Raw genomic sequence first — 17,766 nt, forward strand, 5'->3', positions numbered from 1 at the left:
CATGCTTTCTAAGCCCGAACTCCGAACACACCTTCTAACACACTGCATGCAGCTCAAGGACTGGATTAATTACTTGAATCAAGTCTATCTTGGATTTTCCAAGGCATGTGATACCACACTTAATGGACTACAGTGGGTTGACTGGGTCCTTGACTCCACACTGTTGATATGAAAATGCGGTTCTATTATCTAAAAAGCCAGGTAATAGGTGCGCTACTAGTATAAGGGCACTTGCCAGTTGGGGCCATATCTCCTTTCCCCGAGTAGGTTACATGTTCTTCTCTAGGAGCAAAGTCCGAGTTTCATGCATTTTTCAATCCCGCAAAGCATTGAGTAAAGTGCTGGCACCTAAAAGACACACAAAGGCCCGCGGGTCCTCCCTCAATTCCCAACGTGCTCTGGACTTCAAGGTCGGAGCTGGCTCGCCATGCCGCGCTGGCCTGGGTTCCAGCCTGCCGTTCGTCCTCCGGCCGCACGGGGGCGCGATGGAAACCCGCGCGTGGGCCGGGCGACTGAGGCCCATCTTGGCGGGCAGGGCCGGCTCCCAGAGTGCACCTCGCGTCAACACGGCGGCGGCTTCCGGGAGCGTCCGGGCGCGGGCAGACTGGCGCGCAGCCCGACGGCTCTCAGGCGGCCCGGCTGTTGAGCGGCGACTGGAGCCATGGCGGAGGCGGCGCCTGCTCGGGTGAGAGGCTCCACTGCGACCTTCAGGCCGTTCGGGCGGCGGAGCCTGTCGGGGAGGGGTCGGCGTCGCGCGCTGCGGCGGGCGCGGGCGGGCGCCCCTCCCGCACCCGCCCGCGGCCCCAGGCACCCGCTCCCTCCGCGTCCGTCCCTCGCCTCCGTCCCCTCCCTCCGCGTCCGTCCCGGCGTCCAGAAACTTCCGCGAGGCTCGTTTCACGTTCTTGGGATTGTCCCAGTGGCCACACGTTTCTGCTTCTTGTCCGGCCTGGGAACCCACGGTCCCGTCGCCACCGGCGAGCTCGCCCGGTGCTCCGGGGACCCCACACTCATTACCTGCCACCGCGCCGTCTGGACTGACGCGCTGCCGGTTTCTCTGTCACACTCCTACAACTTTCTGTGCTGGGGTGCAGCCACGAGTGAGAGCCAGGCGGGGTCGCCTGTGCTTGGGGACAGGTGTCACCGTAGTTGCTGGGTTTTGTTTGCGAAGGTGTCAGAGTTCTTTCCTCCCCTCCTGCCTCCCGAAGCCACCCCTTTTCAAGGAATGTCAAGACACTGGCACTTGTTAGGAGTACCTGGGTATGGAGACTGGAAACGAGGTCAGTCCTACCCGAGCTCTCAAGCCACCCAGTTTAGGTGATTTTAGGCAACTGTGTCCACCCTCTGAGTCTCCGTTGAACTCTGAGTTGCAAGTGTTGAATTAGTTGCTAGATGATTTCTAGGGTTCCTTCTAGCGCTGACACTCCTCATTCTGTTCTAGAGTAATGGTTAACTTAAAAATACCGGGGAGGCTTTCCTATGGGGAGGGCAGGTATAACTGAATTGGGTTTTAATGCAGCCGTTTTGGGTCCACAAACCTTTTCAGAATCATGTGAGATCTTCAGTGAGAATGAAGGGCTAAGAAGATCCTGTGGTGAAAACGGTACCTTGAGCTGGGTGCACTAGATTCGATTCTTGCAGGAAGTGGAGAAGGGAGGATTTGGAAGACTTAGGACAGGAGACCAGATTAGTACTCTAGTGGGGCAGGAGAACCCTGCTAGAATGCTTGCTCCCTACTGCTCGTTCCAGGATTGCTTACACGGCACCAACAGACTTTGTGGCGAGGAAGCCTTAAAGATCACCGAAATCCCAAATCTCGCTTCAGATAACTTAGGGATTTGTCATTGTAGGAAAAATTTGTTCTTCAGCATGTTTCTGTTCTCAGACTTTATCTCTTCAGATAAAGTATCTCTAGTCCAAGTCCTTGCCTTGATGAAAACAATTAATAAATGCTGAGAAAAACACATATAAATACATTTGAAATGTATAGTAAAGAATATTTGCATAAAGTAAGTGAAAGAGGGTACATTTTAAGGAGGTAAGCAGAGTTCTGAGGCCAACTTTGAGGGTATTTTCTGAACATTCATTTTTGGTATTTTATGACCTCAAGGGACCTAGAAAATAGAAGACAAAACTCAGAGCTTAAGATAGTGACGCCTCCTGTTACAACCCCCTAAAGCTGAGAATTCAAAGGGCAGTATTCTAAGGCTGAATTAATTAAATGTAAGCTCTTTCCCTTAGGTGATTGCAAAAAATTTAAAAAGGCATTAAACCTTGACATTGTGAGATGGGTCTGAGATTTCCCTTGAGAATTTATGAGCTTGTTGCTTGAATTCATACTCTCAGAATAGAATAGTTCAAGAAATCCTAAGCCAAGCATTTAAAGAATTCCCAGTTGTTTGTCAAAAACAAACACAATTTTTTTAAATATTTAATTTTTAGTTGTAGTTGGGCACAATACCTTTATTTTATTAATTTATTTTTATGTGGTGCTGAGGATCAAACCCAGGGCCTTGCACCTGGTAGTCAAGCACTCTACCACTGAGCCACAACTCCAGTCCACAAACAAATCTCTTCTGAAGGAATCTACATTTAACTTAGACTTCAACTAATTTTTTTTAATGTTTTTAGTTGTAGATGGAAATAATACCTTTATTTTATTCATTTATTTTTATGTGGTACTGAAAATTGAACCCAGTGCTTCACACGTACTAGGCAAGCACTGTACCACTGAGCTACAACTGCAGCCTGAGTTCAACTAATTCCAATGGATAAAGTTCTAAGAAGTACGAGTTTATGATTTTTAAAAATTACCAAACAAACAAGGAAAAGAAAAGCCAGTAAAAATAATGGTCAACAAATTAAATCCTCAAAGATTTCACACATTAGTGGTATTAGACACAGAATATGAAATAACTGTGCTTAATATATTTAAAGATAAAAGAAAGAATGGGAAATATGAATAAGGGTCAAGAGAGAAAACAACCCAATTTGAAAAACAGTAAAATAGAATTTATTTTTTAAAATATTTTTAGTTGTAGATGGATATAATTATGTTTTTATGTAGTGCTTAGGATCAAACCTAGTGCCTCACATGTGCTAGGCAAGCACCCTACCACTGAGCTACAACTATAGTTCTAAAATAGAAGTTCTAAGAATAAAAAATATAATTAAAATTTTAAAGTCAGTGGAAAGCTATACTTATTTGCATATTAGACACACCGATAATCAACTGGTGGAAGTGAAGAAATTATCCAGAAAACAATGCAGAGTAAGTTAAAAAAAAGAGAAGGGAAATGTCAGAAGAAGATAGAAGAAAAATGGAACAATTGGGGATGGAGTTGTGGCTCAGCAGTAAAGGGCTCGTCTCGCACTGGCGGGACCCTGGGTTCAATCCTCAGCACCACGTTAAAAAACTAAATGAGTGAAATAAAGGTATCATGAATAAATATTTTTTAAAAATGGAAAAAGAAAATCTAACACTCATCTTACTGGAACTAGAAGGAAAACACTTGCATGCACACACTTGGTGACACTTGGACTTTCTCTCCATGTACTGGAGGCCATATATGATAAGTTGCTAATGTCTGATGATATTGTAGGATTGACAAATGCCAGTACATGGAAATAATGATATATCATCAATCAGGATAGATATAAAAGAAATCTCTGGGGCTGGAGTTGTGGCTCAGCGGTACGGTGCTCGCCTAGCACATGCAAGTTGCTGGATTTCATCCTTGGCACCACATAAAAAAATAAATAAAACGAATGTACTAGAACTTAAAAAAAAAAATGAAGGAAAAAAAAGAAATCTAGGCTCAGGGGGAACAACCTTTCAACAGCAATGATGGAAGTCTGATAACAGTAAAATGATATTGTCAGGATGAAAGAAAAATAATCATGTTTTGAGAATTTTATACTCAACAAAAATATCTTTCAAAAAACAATGGTAAAATATTTTCAGATAAATTGAAATTTAACAATTTGCTAGCAATACACTTTCGTTAAAGAACATTCTAAAGAATATACTTTAGGTAAAAGGAAAATTTTCCCAAATGGAAACTCTGAAAATGGAAGATACTGTGATGATCTGTGAAAATAAGTAAATCTAAATAAATATTGGCTGAATAAAACTAATAATTTCTTATAGAATTAAAGGGAATTTCAGCACATTACAGCATTGATATAGAGATGATCACAATTCAAGTATTTAAAGATCTTTGTAAGTATGCTTCCTATAATTTCAAGGCCAATTGCTAAAATACTAGAAATTGAATAACTTAGAAGGGGGGCTAATAGAATAAGAAAAAAATTATTTAAAAGGAAGCAAGAAAGAAGATGAAAAAGAAAGGTGGGACAAGTACCTTAAAAGGTTAAAAAAAAAAAACAAAACCCTGTAATTGCAATAAATATAAATGAACTAAATGTTCTTGTTAAAAGGCAGAGATTGTGGGCTGGGATTGTGGCTTAGTGGTAGAGTGGTTGCCTAGTGTGCATGAAGCACTAGGTTCCATCCACAGCACCACGTAAAAATAAAGACATGGTGTCCACCTAAAACTAAAAAATAAATATTAAAGAAAAAGGCAGAGATTGTTAGGATGAGGGGAAACAAATCCAAGTATTATTTATTTATTTATTTTTATAATATGTTATGCTTACATTTTTAATACCTTTATTTATTTATGTGGTGCTGAGGATTGAACCCAGGGCCTTGCATGTACTAGGTGAGTGCTCTACTGCTGAGCCTTAGTGCCAGCCCCCCAAGTATGATTTATAAGAGATACAACTGAAAGATAAGTCTAAAGAAATGCTAAATATAAAAGGATGTGAAAACAATGTACCAGGCCAAAACCAACGAAAAGAAAGTTGGCTTAAGTATATGTAAATATTGCTAAAGAAGACTACTACTACTTTTATAATGGTAAAAGACTGAATTACCCATATGGAAGTCAGGATTTGTGCTGTACACATAAATGGATTTTAATTGAATTTAAGTATTTAAAAGATAAAGGCAAAACTATAAAAAGTTTAGAAAATGATATTATGGAATTTAAGTTTATTTTTAACCTCTGACACAAAAGTTGAAACCATAAAAGGACACAAATAAAACATAACTATATTAAAGTTAAGATAATAAAAAGTAAGCTGGATATGGTGGTACATGCTTGAATTCCCAGCGATTTGGGAGGTTGAGGCAGAAGATAGCAGATTCAAGGCCAGCCTCAGTAACTTGGTAAAATCCTGTCTTGTAATCAAAAATAAAAAGAACTGTGGGTGTAGCTCAGTGGTAAAGGGTCCCTGAATTCAATCCCCAGTACCCACCCCCCCCACACAAAAGTAAAAACCCATTATGCACAAATAAGAATATTTGTAACTTATCTATGCTGGAGATTAGTTTCCAGAATTAATTCAGAAATTTTGAGACAGGAAAAGTCAACCCAAAATAAATGGATAAAATACTTAAGCAGATATTTCACTGAAGGGGAAATTTTGAATGGCCAATATATATAAAGATGTAACATTTGACATTATCTGTGTAAGTTCAGGATGCATACATAGTCTATGATGGAAAAATCCCTTTCCTAAAACTGTACCCTAAGGAAACACTTGCCCAGGACCCATGTATAGTCCTGTTCATCATAGCAGTGTTTGTAATGACAAAAAGATAGAAACATTAGTAGTGGAATAGAAAAATAATCAGTATTATACAATGAATATGATACAGCAGTGAACATCAATCATAACCACATGCAACAATAAAATATTCCCAAGAGTTGTGGGAGAATGATTCAATTCATGGAAAGTCCTAAAACATACAAAACTCACGAATATGTTGTCTTGGAAACAAATATAAATACATGGAAAAAGACAATTAATAGTAAAAAAAAAAAAATCAAGGATAGTAGTTAGAGAATAACACAAAAGACATTAAAGGAAGTGTGTGTGTGTGTAACTGAGTAGTGAAACCATGAGTATTTGTTGTCACTACTTTCTGAGTGTGTGTAAGTGGTACTGGGGTTTGAACCCAGGAGTGCTCTACCACTGAGCTACATCCTCAGTCCCTTGGGTTTTGTTTTTTCCTCCACATTTTTAAAATTGTTGCATTATAGTTGTATATAATAGTGGAATTTGTTCTTACTTATTAGTAGTATATGTATACAATATAACAAGGTAATTTGGCCAGTGTTCCCCCCCAGCACTTCCCCCCATTCCCTACCCTTTGGTTTCTTTCCTCTGTTGATCTCTTTGATTTTCATGAGATCTGCCCCCATCTTTCTTTTCCTTATCTCTTGTTCCTTTCCACTTCTGATCTCCCCTTGCTTTTCATTTGATCACCCCCTACAACTTTTTTTTTCTTTTCCTTTTTACTCTTTAGCTTCCATATATGAGAGACCCTTGACCTGCATTTGGCATATTACACTTAACATAATGGTCTCAAATTCTATCCATTTTCCTGCAAATGACAATTTAATCTTTCTTTATGGCTGAATAAACTCAATTTTGTATATATACATATATACCACATTTTCTTTATCCATTCATCCGTTGATAGATACTTAGGCTGGTGGGGCTGGGGTTGTAGCTCAGTGGTAGAGTGCTCAACTAGCACACACGAGGCACTGGGTTAAAACCTCAGCACCACATAAAGATAAAAATAAAGATATTATGTCCAACAACAACTAAAAAATAAATATTAAAAAAAAGATACTTAGGTTGATTCCATAGTTTGGCTATTGTGAATTGTGCTGTTATAAACATGGGTACACATATGTCACTGTAGTAAGATGAGTAATTCTTTAGGATAAATACTGAGGAATGGAATAGCTGGGTCATATGGTATTTCCATTTCTAGTCTTTTGAGGAGCCTCCTTACTGATTTCTGTGGTGATTGTATCAGTTTACAATCCTTTCTCTTCACATCCTCTCCAGCATTTATTATTGTTTGTATTCTTTTGTGTGTGTGTGTGTGGGGGGGGTTTCGAGACAGGGTCTCACTGAGTTGCTTAGTGCCTCAATTTTGCTTATGCTGACTTTGAACTTGTGATCCTCCTGCCTCAGCTTCCCGAGCCACTGGGATCAAAGGGATGCGACATGGCACCTAGCCCTTGTTTGCATTCTTTTTTTTTTAATATTTATTTTTTAATTGTAGATAGACAGCATGCCTTTATTTCACTTATTTTTATGTGGTGCTGAGGATCGAACCCAGTGCCTCACGTATGCAAGGTGAGCACGCTACCATTTGAGCCACATCCCCAGCCCCCCTTGTTTGTATTCTTCATGACTGCCATTCTGACTGGTATGAAATAAATTATCAGTGTAGTTTTGATTTGCATTTCCCTAATTTCTAATGATGTTAAACAGTTTTTTCATATATTCATGGGTCACTTGTGTTTATTTTGAGAAGTGTTTGTTTAAGTCATTTACCCATGGGCTAGTTGTTTATTTGCTGTTAAGTTTTTTTGAGTTTGTTGTATGCTTTAGATATTAGTCCTCTGTCAGAAGAGTAGCTAGCAAAGATTTTTTCACATTCTGAAAGTTCTCTCTTCACATTCTTATTTATTTCCTTTGCTGTGCAGAAACTTTTTAATTTGATGCCATCCCATTCATTTTGGCATTATTTCCTGAGCTTTAGGGGTTCAATTGAGAATACCTATATGCTGGAGTGTTGATCCCATGTTTTCTTGTAGAAGTTGCATAGTTTCTGGTCTGATTCCAAGATTTTTGATCCATTTTTGAGTTGATTTTTGTTCAGGGTGAAAGATAGGAATCTAGTTTCATTCTTTTACATATGGATAACCAACTTTCCCAGCACCATTTGTTAAACAGGATGTCTTTTCTCCAGTTATGTTTTTGGTACCTTTGTCAAGGATAAGGTGACTGTAGATATGTGGATTCGTCTCTGTCTTTTCTACTCTGTACCATTGATCTGTGAGTCTGGTTTTATGCCAGTTTTTTTTTTTTACTATTGCTCTGTGGTGTAATTTGAAGTCAGATATCGTTATGCCTTCTGCCTTGCTTGTGGCTTAGAATTGCTTTGGCTATTCTGGGTCTCTTATTCTTCCAAATTAATTTTAAGACTGTTTTATTAGTTCTGTGAAGAATATCATTGGTACTTTTATGTGGATTGTGTTGAATCTATTTATTGCTTTTGATAACATTGCCATTTTAACAATATTAATCCTGTCTGTCGACAAGCATGCCCAGCTCTCTGTTTTAATTTTATTATGCGTCAGGGTCTTACTAAGTTGCAGAGGCTGGCCTGGAACTTCTGATCCTCCTCCCTAGTCTCCCAGGTCACTGGGATTACAGTTGTGTGCCACTGTACCTGGCTGTTGTCACTATTTTATACATTTTATGTGTTCAATTTTCAACTATTTGATATTAAAAGGTAATAGTATCTCTTAGTTGGGAAAGATTGTAGATACCATCTAGTTCAACTTAAGTATCACTTTAGAATGTTATTTGCTTTGCATTAACTCAAGCTAACTGTGGTTTTCTTAACAGTTGGGACTCTATCTTGTACTTAATGGTAATTTTTTGGACCATAACAACATGTCAGTTGTTTGACTCATGATCTGACAATATGTTATTCAAAGGCAGGACTGTGCCAGAAACTTCAGAAGCATGGTCAGCATAATGTACTTTTGTATTTTCATTGTCTTCAGAAATACTCTTACATAATTGAATTTAAGAAAAAAATTACAAAAGAATACATGCTTATTAAAAAGTCAAATGAGAGGCATGGTGGTGCACACCTGTAGTCTCAGCAGCTCAGGAGGCTGTGGGAGGAGGATCTTGCCTTAGCAAAAACAAGGCACTAAGCAACTAGGTGAGATCCGGTCTCTAAATAAAATACAAAAAAGGTAGGCATGTGGCTCGGTGGGGAAGCATCCCTGGCTTCAATCCCTGGTATCAAAAAAAAAAAAAAAAAAAAAAATCAAATGAGCAATAACTTTTTTAATGAAAGAGTAAAATGCATTTCTCTCAGCCTCATGAAGGTGCAACCCCATTTGTTAACTGCATGTTGAATATCTTTTCAAACCTTTCTGTGTGATGAAACAAGCTTACATAAATGTTTTCTATAGGAAAATGAGATGATAATACCTATATTTTCCTAAAATTTGGACTTTTAACCTTATCAATATGTTTTCTTTGTTGTTGTTGGCACCAGGGATTGAACTCAGGGGTGCTTAACCACTGATCTATATCCCCAGCCCTTTTTTATTTTTTATTTTGAGACAGGGTCTTTTGCTAATTTGTTGAAGCTGGCTTTGTAGCTTCCCAAGCTGCTAGGATTACAGGCGTGCACTACCACGCCCAGCCCTCGATGTGTGTTTTCTAAACCATACATACACGTCTAACTCATTTCTTTAATGGTTATGTAAAACCATCTTGGGTTGTGCCATAATTTATGTTACCATTCCCTTATTAACAAACATCTAGGGGGATGTGGCTCAAGCGGTAGCGCGCTCGCCTGGCATGTGTGCGGCCCGGGTTCGAGCCTCAGCACCACATACAAACAAAGATGTTGTGTCCGCTGAAAACTAAAAAATAAAAGTATTAAAAAAAAAAAATCTAAGTTATTTCCAGGTTTTGACTGTTCCAAAGTATCTTAACCAATAATTAGTTATCTTCGTGGGTATGTCATCAAGTACTGTTTATTTTTGTAAGCTATATTCCCTAAGTGGGATTGCCAGGTAAAGTTTTTTTTTTTGGTACCGGGAATTGAACTTGGTGGCATTCAACCACTGAGCCACATCCTCATCCCTACTTTGTATTTTTATTTTAGAGACATGGTCTCATTGAGTTGCTTAGTGCCTCACTGTGTGTCTGAGGCTGGCTTTGAACTCGCAATCTTCCTGCCTCAGCCTCTCGAGCCGCTGAGATTACACGTGGTCCTGGCAAGGATTTTTAAAGATTTTCCTGAGGTCTCCTTCACAAGGTGGTTTGTAGTATTTTCCATGACTTCCAGGAGGGTCTTGGAAGTATCAGTTGACCGTATCATGATCAGCTCTAAATGTTATATTCTTTTTCCATGTTTGTCATCTGATGGGTGAAAAATGGTTGCATTTGATTGTATTCACATTAACTGCTAAAGCTGTTGTCATTTAATTGATTGCCTACATTTCTACTTTCATAAATGCTTTATAGTCTGAAGTTTTATTTTTAGATGCTTTGATCTCTCTATTTCATATTCTCTTCACAATATTTTCTCTGTTTTTAGATTTTGTTTTTGTTTACTTTTATGACAGCTAACATTTTCTTCTACATGGACATTTTAAATCCTGTTTATTGAGATACAGTAAAATTCACTCTGTGCATATACTTCAATGGGTTTTGATAAATGTTTAGACATCAGATTACTAAAATATAAAATATTTCTATCATCCCAGAAATTTCCCTCATATTACTTATAATCAATCTCCTCCCACTCCTGGCCCCTGACAACCACTGATCTTTCTGTCCCAATAGTTTTGCCTTTTCCTAAATGACATCTAAATGAAATACAGTATAGAGCCTTTTGTGTCTTGCTTCTTGGACTTTGCATGTAGTAATATTAGGTCAGTTGTTTGTTCTTTTCAAGTGCTGAGGACTAGTCTACTGTGTGGCATGTTAATTTCCTAGGGCTGTGATAACAAAGTCATGAATCACAGACTGGCTTACACAACAGAAGTGTGTGATCTCCGTTCTGGAGATTACACTTCTGAAACCAAAGTGTCGTAGGGCTGACTCCTTATGAGGTCTATACCCCTCTCCTAGTTTCTGGTGACCCCAGACATCTCTTCCAGGTCATCTTCCTGTGTGTATCTTCATATCATTGTCCGTCTCTGTGTCTCTGTCCAGATTTCCCCTGATTTATAAGGACACTGGTCCTTTGGATAAGTCCCACCATAATGATATAATCATAACTTGATTACATCCAGAAAGACCCTTTTATCAAACAAGGTCAAATTCTGATGTTCAGGTTACAGCATCTTTTTAATTTTTTAAAAATTATTTTTAGTTGTAGATGGACACAATACTTTTATTTTATGTGGTGTTGAGGAATGAACTCAGTACCTCCCACATGGGAAGCAAGCATTCCACCATAGAGCTCCAACCCCAGCTCTCCAGCTTTTTTTTGACCAGACAGTTCAACCCATAACATGAATGGGTGGACCATAGTTTGTTTATCCATGAGTCAGGTGATGGACATTTAAATTTTTCAGTTATGCTAGATAATTCAAAACGGAAGAAAAGAAGAAACTCTGAGAGAGAGAACTTCAATACTCATTTTCTAGTTTTCGGCGGACACAACATGTCCACTTGTATGTGGTGCTGAGGATGGAACCCAGGCCAAGGGAGCGCTCTACCGCTTGAGCCACACCCCCAGCCCCAGAAGAAACTCTTTATTATTATGCGGAAGAGGAAGGGTTCATTCTTCTTCTTAGACCCTGACCTACCACCCTGTCTGGAAGAAGTGCTTAGCAAGCACTAAGCACTCAGTGGCCCCAGGGAGGAAAGATGAGCTTCCAAAAAGCCAGTGACACAGAGACTTACAAAAGCAAAACAAATGTGATGAGGTTAATTTTTCCAACTTAATGTTTGGTTTCACATGAATTTATAATTTATAATTTATATTAAGTCTTTTTAGGGGAATATGTAAGCTTTTGCCTGTGTGTTCTATGATGAATAGCTAAAATAGGTCTTTGTCAAACTTAAATGTTCAGTTCTATGCCAGTCAGTTTCATTTTGTCCACAGTTTGAGGCCAGACTGTGACCCCTTCCCCCAGCAGTTCTTTCAGAGATTTCCTCTTGGTCTCATTTCCCCTAGAATGGGTTGGATAAGCAGCCTTAAATAAAGTGCCACATGAAAGAGGAGCAAGCTTTGAGGGTTTAGGACTGAAATGAAAATGGAGTAGGACAGTGTGTGAGAAAGCAGCTTCAGAAAGATTTCCCTAGTGTTGGTTTTAGAAATTTTGAGCTTCAGCCAAAAAATGAGAATTATAAGACCATAAAAATGAGAATTATAAGGAAAATGTCAGCAGGCTTAGTCAAGTCATTTCAGCAAATGTTTTTTTTAAGGATTTATTTGTGTTATTCACTATATCAACTATTAGGATAAATAAGGAATGAGTTAGGTCTTGCAGGTCCTGCTAAGGAATTTTCTCTTATCATGGGGAGCCATTGAAAGGTTTGCAGCAGCAGTGACTTGATCAACTATTGATGTCAGGTAGGAATGTGGAGGCAAAGTGGATATAAATGACATCATTTATTATATAGTTCAAAACATAAAGTAGAAAGAAACTGTTTAAAAAATGAACTCCAGTACAGGAAAGTCTCATAAAATATGCTAAGTGTGAAATGCAGGCAGCAAAATATGTGCAATATGATTTTGATTTCACTAAAAAAGAAATTAAAAAGCTCATATATATAATCTACATAAGTTCAGACAGTTTACATAACTTTTCTACAGTATTCTCCAAAGTTATTACAATATACACATTTTCAATATCAGAATTAAAAAGTGCATACTTTTATTAAAAAAAAAAGCCAAATATGGGCCTTTAATCCCAGCAGCTTCGGAGGCTGAGGTAGAAGGATAACAAATTTGAGGCATCTTCAGCAACTTAGTGAGACAGTGTCTCGAAAAGGACTGGGAATGTAGCTTATTGGTAAAGTACCCCGGGTTCGATCTTCAGTAACAAGATAAAGTAAGAGGGAAAGAAAAAGAAGAAGAAAGAAATTAGGTAGCTCTGAGTTCTTTTGTACTTTGACATTGCTTTCTTTACTTGATATTCGGAATAGCATTGTCTGACTGACCCTGTATCTTTTTTGATTGATCCTTCAGCATAGACGAAAGCGGCGCTCTGCCCCTTTAACAACTTCGACACCTCCTTCACAAGCAACAGAAAAAAGCTCATATTTTCAGACCACAGAGATCTCACTCTGGACAGTGGTGGCTGCTATCCAGTCTGTGGAGAAGAAGATGGAGTCCCAGGCTGCCCGGCTACAGAGCCTGGAGGGACGCACTGGGACAGCAGAAAAGAAGTTGGCAGACTATGAGAAGACGGCCGTGGAGTTCGGCAACCAGCTGGAGGGCAAGTGGGCGGTGCTGGGGACCCTGCTGCAGGAGTACGGGCTACTGCAGCGGCGGCTGGAGAACGTGGAGAACCTGCTGCGCAACAGGAGCTCCTGGGTCTTGCGGCTGCCCCCTGGCAGCAAGGGGGAGGCCCCTAAGGTAGAACCACAGAGCACTAAGTTAGGCAAGAAGGGGAGCTCAGCTTCTATTGGCCATGATTTTGAATTGCTGGCTTGGCCTTCATGACTCCGAGGTGCTCATTGTGTGTCGTTTTTGGTTTTAGGTGTCCAGGTCACTTGAGAATGATGGCGTCTGTTTCTCTGAGCAGGAGTGGGAGAACCTGGAGGACTGGCAGAAGGAGCTCTACAGGAACGTCATGGAGAGCAACTATGAAACACTGGTCTCTCTGAGTGAGTAGCAGTACTAGGATTCCAGTTTCCCCCTGGAATTCTCTTATACACCGTGGCCAGTGGCTTGTGCCTCTGACTACACCTGTGTCTCAGGTTGACTTGAGATCCCCTGTTGGCCTGTGTCAGGAAAAGTGGGAGTCTCCAGGTCCTCCCACCTACAAAACCTTAGGAAAAGTCTCAGAGTTATGCCTTCTAGTATTTCTTCTCTGCAGTTACACAGCCACTTCTTGAGAAGATTTACTGATGCATGGTAGTATTGCTGGGGTTTCTCATGTTGCTTTTAATAGTTAAGACTACTTGTTTAGAAGTCTTACATTACCTGGGATGAGGGATGCAGCACAAATTGACCAAACCCTTTTTCTTGGAGTTTGGCTGGAGTGCTAGCCAGTCATTGTGGTCTAAATGTGTATTTCATGTAGATTAGAAGTGCTGCTTAATGTGTATAAATTTTAACTCACATACTCCCTATTACATAACTAATACATTTTGTTTGGTAAACAAACTCTTTAAAATGTAGGCCCACGGAGAAATGGATGACCAGTGTGGCTGGACCAGAGTGAGTGAAGAGGGAAGTAGCAATGGGCCTGAGAAGTGACCATGTGACCTTAGCTGGGTCATGTGCTTTCTTCAGAGCTGTCTCCTTGTCTGTCACCTGGCAGTCCCTCAGCAAGGATGAAATTAGATGCCCTGAAAGGGGCTTTGGCAAGTCCTCAGCCATGCGTGTGGGGTGGTGGTAGTCTGTTGGGTGTACTGCAGGGGCTTTGCAGCCTGGTGCCTGAGACCGGCGGCCCTTATAGAGGAGCAGTAATGGCAGCAGCTAGCTGAATCAATGCTTAGAAATGGCCAGAATTGTCTAATTTTCCCAGAGCACTTGGGAGAGTGACAATAATAGTAGTCTTTGAATCTTTTGAAGTTTTAATATTTGCTCCTTGCCAGTAGTAACTGTGTTCATCAGCAACTAACCATTGTGTGAGCTTTTACTCTCTTCTGGGCTCATACTGTGCCATTTCCAACCTAGAGGTCCTTGGCCAGCCAGAGGGAGAAGCAGACTTGGGTACAGAAATGCTGGGTGACTTGGAGGAGGAAGGCCCTGATGCTGCCCACCCTGGTGAGTGGCTCTAGAATATTTTCTCCTGTCCCCCTCTCCCTTGAAGCAGGTCTCTGCAGCTCATGGGGAGCTCTCCCACTGTTGAACTGCCAAACGATGACTATCATTAACCTCATCTGGCATATGCTAGTTCCAGATACCTTTATGACTACCATTTTGCCAGTCATATGTCTGTCTACTCCTACCAGTCTGTGGATCCTTAAGACTACATACCACATTTCTTAATGCTCTACAGAATAGAGGATGTAATAGATCATCAGAACATGATGGAGAGAGGCGGGCCAGAGCATCAGGAGGCAAGGAAATGTAGGATGTTTGGGCACGGTGTTTGGGCAGAATATGCAGAAAAGAGAGAGCTGGACACAACTTTTAAGCTGTAGCTCTAGTGTATTTTTCTTTAATTATTCAAATTTATTATTCCAACACTCTCCTAAATTAATATATTTGTTGAAGTGTATTTTGTCATTTTTCACAGGGATTAAATAGTTTGCAAACAAGTTTGGAGAGCTACCTTTTATAACATTGTTTTTTTTTTTTTTTTTTTTGAGAATAATGTATTCAGATTTCCAGTTACCTGTCTATACAGAAATATAGATTTAGTTTTTAATAATTCTTGGAACTTAGTTACATCTTTTTCCAGATTGTCCTAATTCATTTGTTCCCATGGGACTTTGATTTGAGCCCTTCTGAAATTCTCAGATACTTGTTTGGCTCTGAAGAGACCAAAGGTGCTAGAATGTGATCTTTTTGTTGTTCCTCTTTCTTTGCAGTGGACGGGGCTGTGGTCAAGCAGGAGGTGCTGTACAAGCAAGAGGGCTCTGCAGGCCCCCCTGGCACGTTCTCAGGTGCTACTGAAGAGCAGGCTCTTCTCCGCTCAGAGCATTTTGAGCTCTGGGATGGCCAGGGTGGGTCTGTTCTTCTGGAGACAGGCCCTGGGGACTCTAATCTTGAGGATCCCATTGAGGGGAGTACAGACCCTACCAGTGGCAGAATTCTGGGCTGCTCCACAAAGCAGAAATCCCACAGGCAGGTCCAGCTGGGTCAGGAATGTGGGCAGAACCTGAAGCTAAAAAAGGACACTGCCAATTCCTATGAATGTTCTGAGTGTGAGATCAGTTTCCGCTACAAGCAACAACTGGCCACACATCTGCAGAGCCACTCAGGGTGGGAGTCCTTCCCCACCACAGAGCCAGAGGAGAGCCTTAGGCCCAGGCCACGGCTGAAGCCACAGGCCAAGAAGGCAAAGCTGCATCAGTGTGAAGTGTGCCAGAGGAGCTTCAGCTGTAAGGTGAACCTCATCACCCACCAGCGCTGCCATCTTCAGGAGGGGCCTAGTGCTAGCCCACGTGTCCAGGAGAGGTTCTCACCCAACAGCCTGGTTGCCCTGCCTGGCCACATCCCTTGGAGGAAAAGCCGGAGTTCCCTCATCTGTGGGTACTGTGGTAAGAGCTTCAGCCACCCATCTGACCTAGTGCGGCACCAGCGCATCCACACGGGTGAGCGGCCCTACAGCTGCCCTGAGTGTGAGAAGAGCTTTGTCCAGAAGCAGCACCTCCTACAGCACCAGAAGATCCACCAGCGGGAGCGGGGTGGACTGACCCTGGACCCCGGAAGGCCCAATGGCCTTCTTTAAGGGTGCCAACCCCTCACCGTCCGGGGGCGGAGGGGGGTGGCATTGGTCCCCCCGGAAAAGACACTGTGCGCTATCAGGGACTAATTTCTTCCTGAGGGCCATTGCTTCTGATTTGCCTTCCCTTGACCAAGTGCCAGACCGAACCCAAAGGCTGCCCTGAAAATCCTGTGGAAGAAGAGGAATCTAGGGCCCAGCCTCTCTTATCATCTTGACCCTGCCACTGAGAGTGCTGTCTCTTTGGCCCAGTCTAGTCTGGTTTTCCCATCCATCTGATACTTGGGGGCTGGGGTTGGCATGGTGACCCCACAGGGATTGGTGGTCAGTTCCAGGGCCAGTCCCAGCATTGCACGTCTTCCCATGGGCTACAGGCAGGCAGGTACAGGAGGAGTTTTGGGAAGAGTGACTCTCCACTTCCTCTTTTTTTTTTTGTAGTCTCTTTGTTAATAACAGAGAAGAAATAATTTAAATGAACTGCTTATCCTGCTCTGAAGATCCTTTTTTGGAGTTAGATTCTAGTTGATTTAAAGATTCTAGTTAGATTCTAGTTTAAAAATTATATACAGCCCAACAGTTGGTTTTGTTTTTGTTTTAATTTCAGGAGTTGTAGAAGTTGTTCCCAACGTGGGGACTCAGCCTACCCTCTAAGAGGGGATAGTTTATGGGGCTGTTTTAGCCTGGCCACACTTAAGGCAAAGAACAAAGGGGACACAGTGCTGGGCTCCCTCTTGTGGGTGTGCTTGACCCTCTTAAATGGGGCTAATTGTCTCAGAAGGACCAAGAGGAAAATTAGCCTCTGAAGCCCCCTGCCGGATTCTTGTGAAGGAGTGGCCAGTAGGGTTCTGGTCCTGGGAGTGCTGGTGTTTTACCATACCCCTCTCCCTCTGAGCCCCAACCCTGCTGTGTTTGTGCAGCCTCCCAGTGGAAGACTAGTCTGTTTCTCGAAGTGTTCAGCTTGTGCCAGTGGTTATTTAGTTTGTACCTATTACACCAGTCGTTACTTGAGGTTGTTCAAATTACACTTCTGTCCCAGAGATTGGCAGAAAGCACACAGATGCTTGTCTCAGGAGTGTTGACAGACGACCTGCCCCACTGTTGTTTACAGGGATGGCAGTGGGCTCCTGGGTCATATGTGAATGTCCCCTTGGATGATTTACAATTGCCTAGAATAAAAAAAAAAAAAAAAAAAAACAAACACATCTGATATTTTTGTTTGTTGAAACACTTTCCTGGGGCCAAGTGATACCGCTGTTTCCCTCAAATGTTGAAGTTTGAACATTAGAGAAGCACACAAGAGGCAAGCATATAAAGCAGGGTTTATTTAAAAAGGGGTAAGAGACTCCCCTCCCCCCCTACCCGAGAAGGGGGCCATAGCTGGTTTCCTGGTATCCCAAGAAGCTAGGTGTTCTGCCCTTTTTGTTTGTCCTAGGCTTCCTTTGTTCTCCTGCCTTCTTCCCCTTTCTCCTTGGTATGTGACTAGGCCCAAGAATGCTCAGGGGGATGGCCAAAAGGTGGAAAACAGGTGGGCTGAAGGGGGGAAGGGCTGAATGGTGCAGCT

General features: G+C 41.5%; 1 protein-coding gene across 1 annotated transcript; it reads left to right on the forward strand.

Annotated features, from left to right (window-relative positions):
* The first annotated feature begins 568 nt into the window (after nucleotides 1-568).
* Nucleotides 569-17,397, forward strand: Znf212 (zinc finger protein 212). Its single transcript, XM_046429813.2, has 5 exons — nucleotides 569-685; nucleotides 12,830-13,219; nucleotides 13,344-13,470; nucleotides 14,489-14,578; nucleotides 15,349-17,397. The coding sequence occupies exons 1-5, from the start codon at nucleotides 662-664 to the stop codon at nucleotides 16,209-16,211; spliced, it is 1,494 nt and encodes a 497-aa protein (XP_046285769.1). The 5' UTR covers nucleotides 569-661; the 3' UTR covers nucleotides 16,212-17,397.
* Nucleotides 17,398-17,766: the final 369 nt, after the last annotated feature.

This window comes from Marmota monax, unplaced genomic scaffold (assembly GCF_021218885.2).
Source record: "Marmota monax isolate L192 unplaced genomic scaffold, Marmota_monax_Labrador192_F-V1.1 WCK01_AAM20220418_F8-fsc00193, whole genome shotgun sequence".
Taxonomy (NCBI): domain Eukaryota; kingdom Metazoa; phylum Chordata; class Mammalia; order Rodentia; family Sciuridae; genus Marmota; species Marmota monax.

Coding starts and splice junctions, on each gene's coding strand:
- Znf212 (XM_046429813.2), top strand. CDS start 662: ATGGCGGAGGCGGCGCCTGCTCGG. Junction 686..12,829: donor CGGAGGCGGCGCCTGCTCGG/GTGAGAGGCTCC, acceptor TTGATCCTTCAG/CATAGACGAAAGCGGCGCTC. Junction 14,579..15,348: donor CCCTGATGCTGCCCACCCTG/GTGAGTGGCTCT, acceptor CTTTCTTTGCAG/TGGACGGGGCTGTGGTCAAG.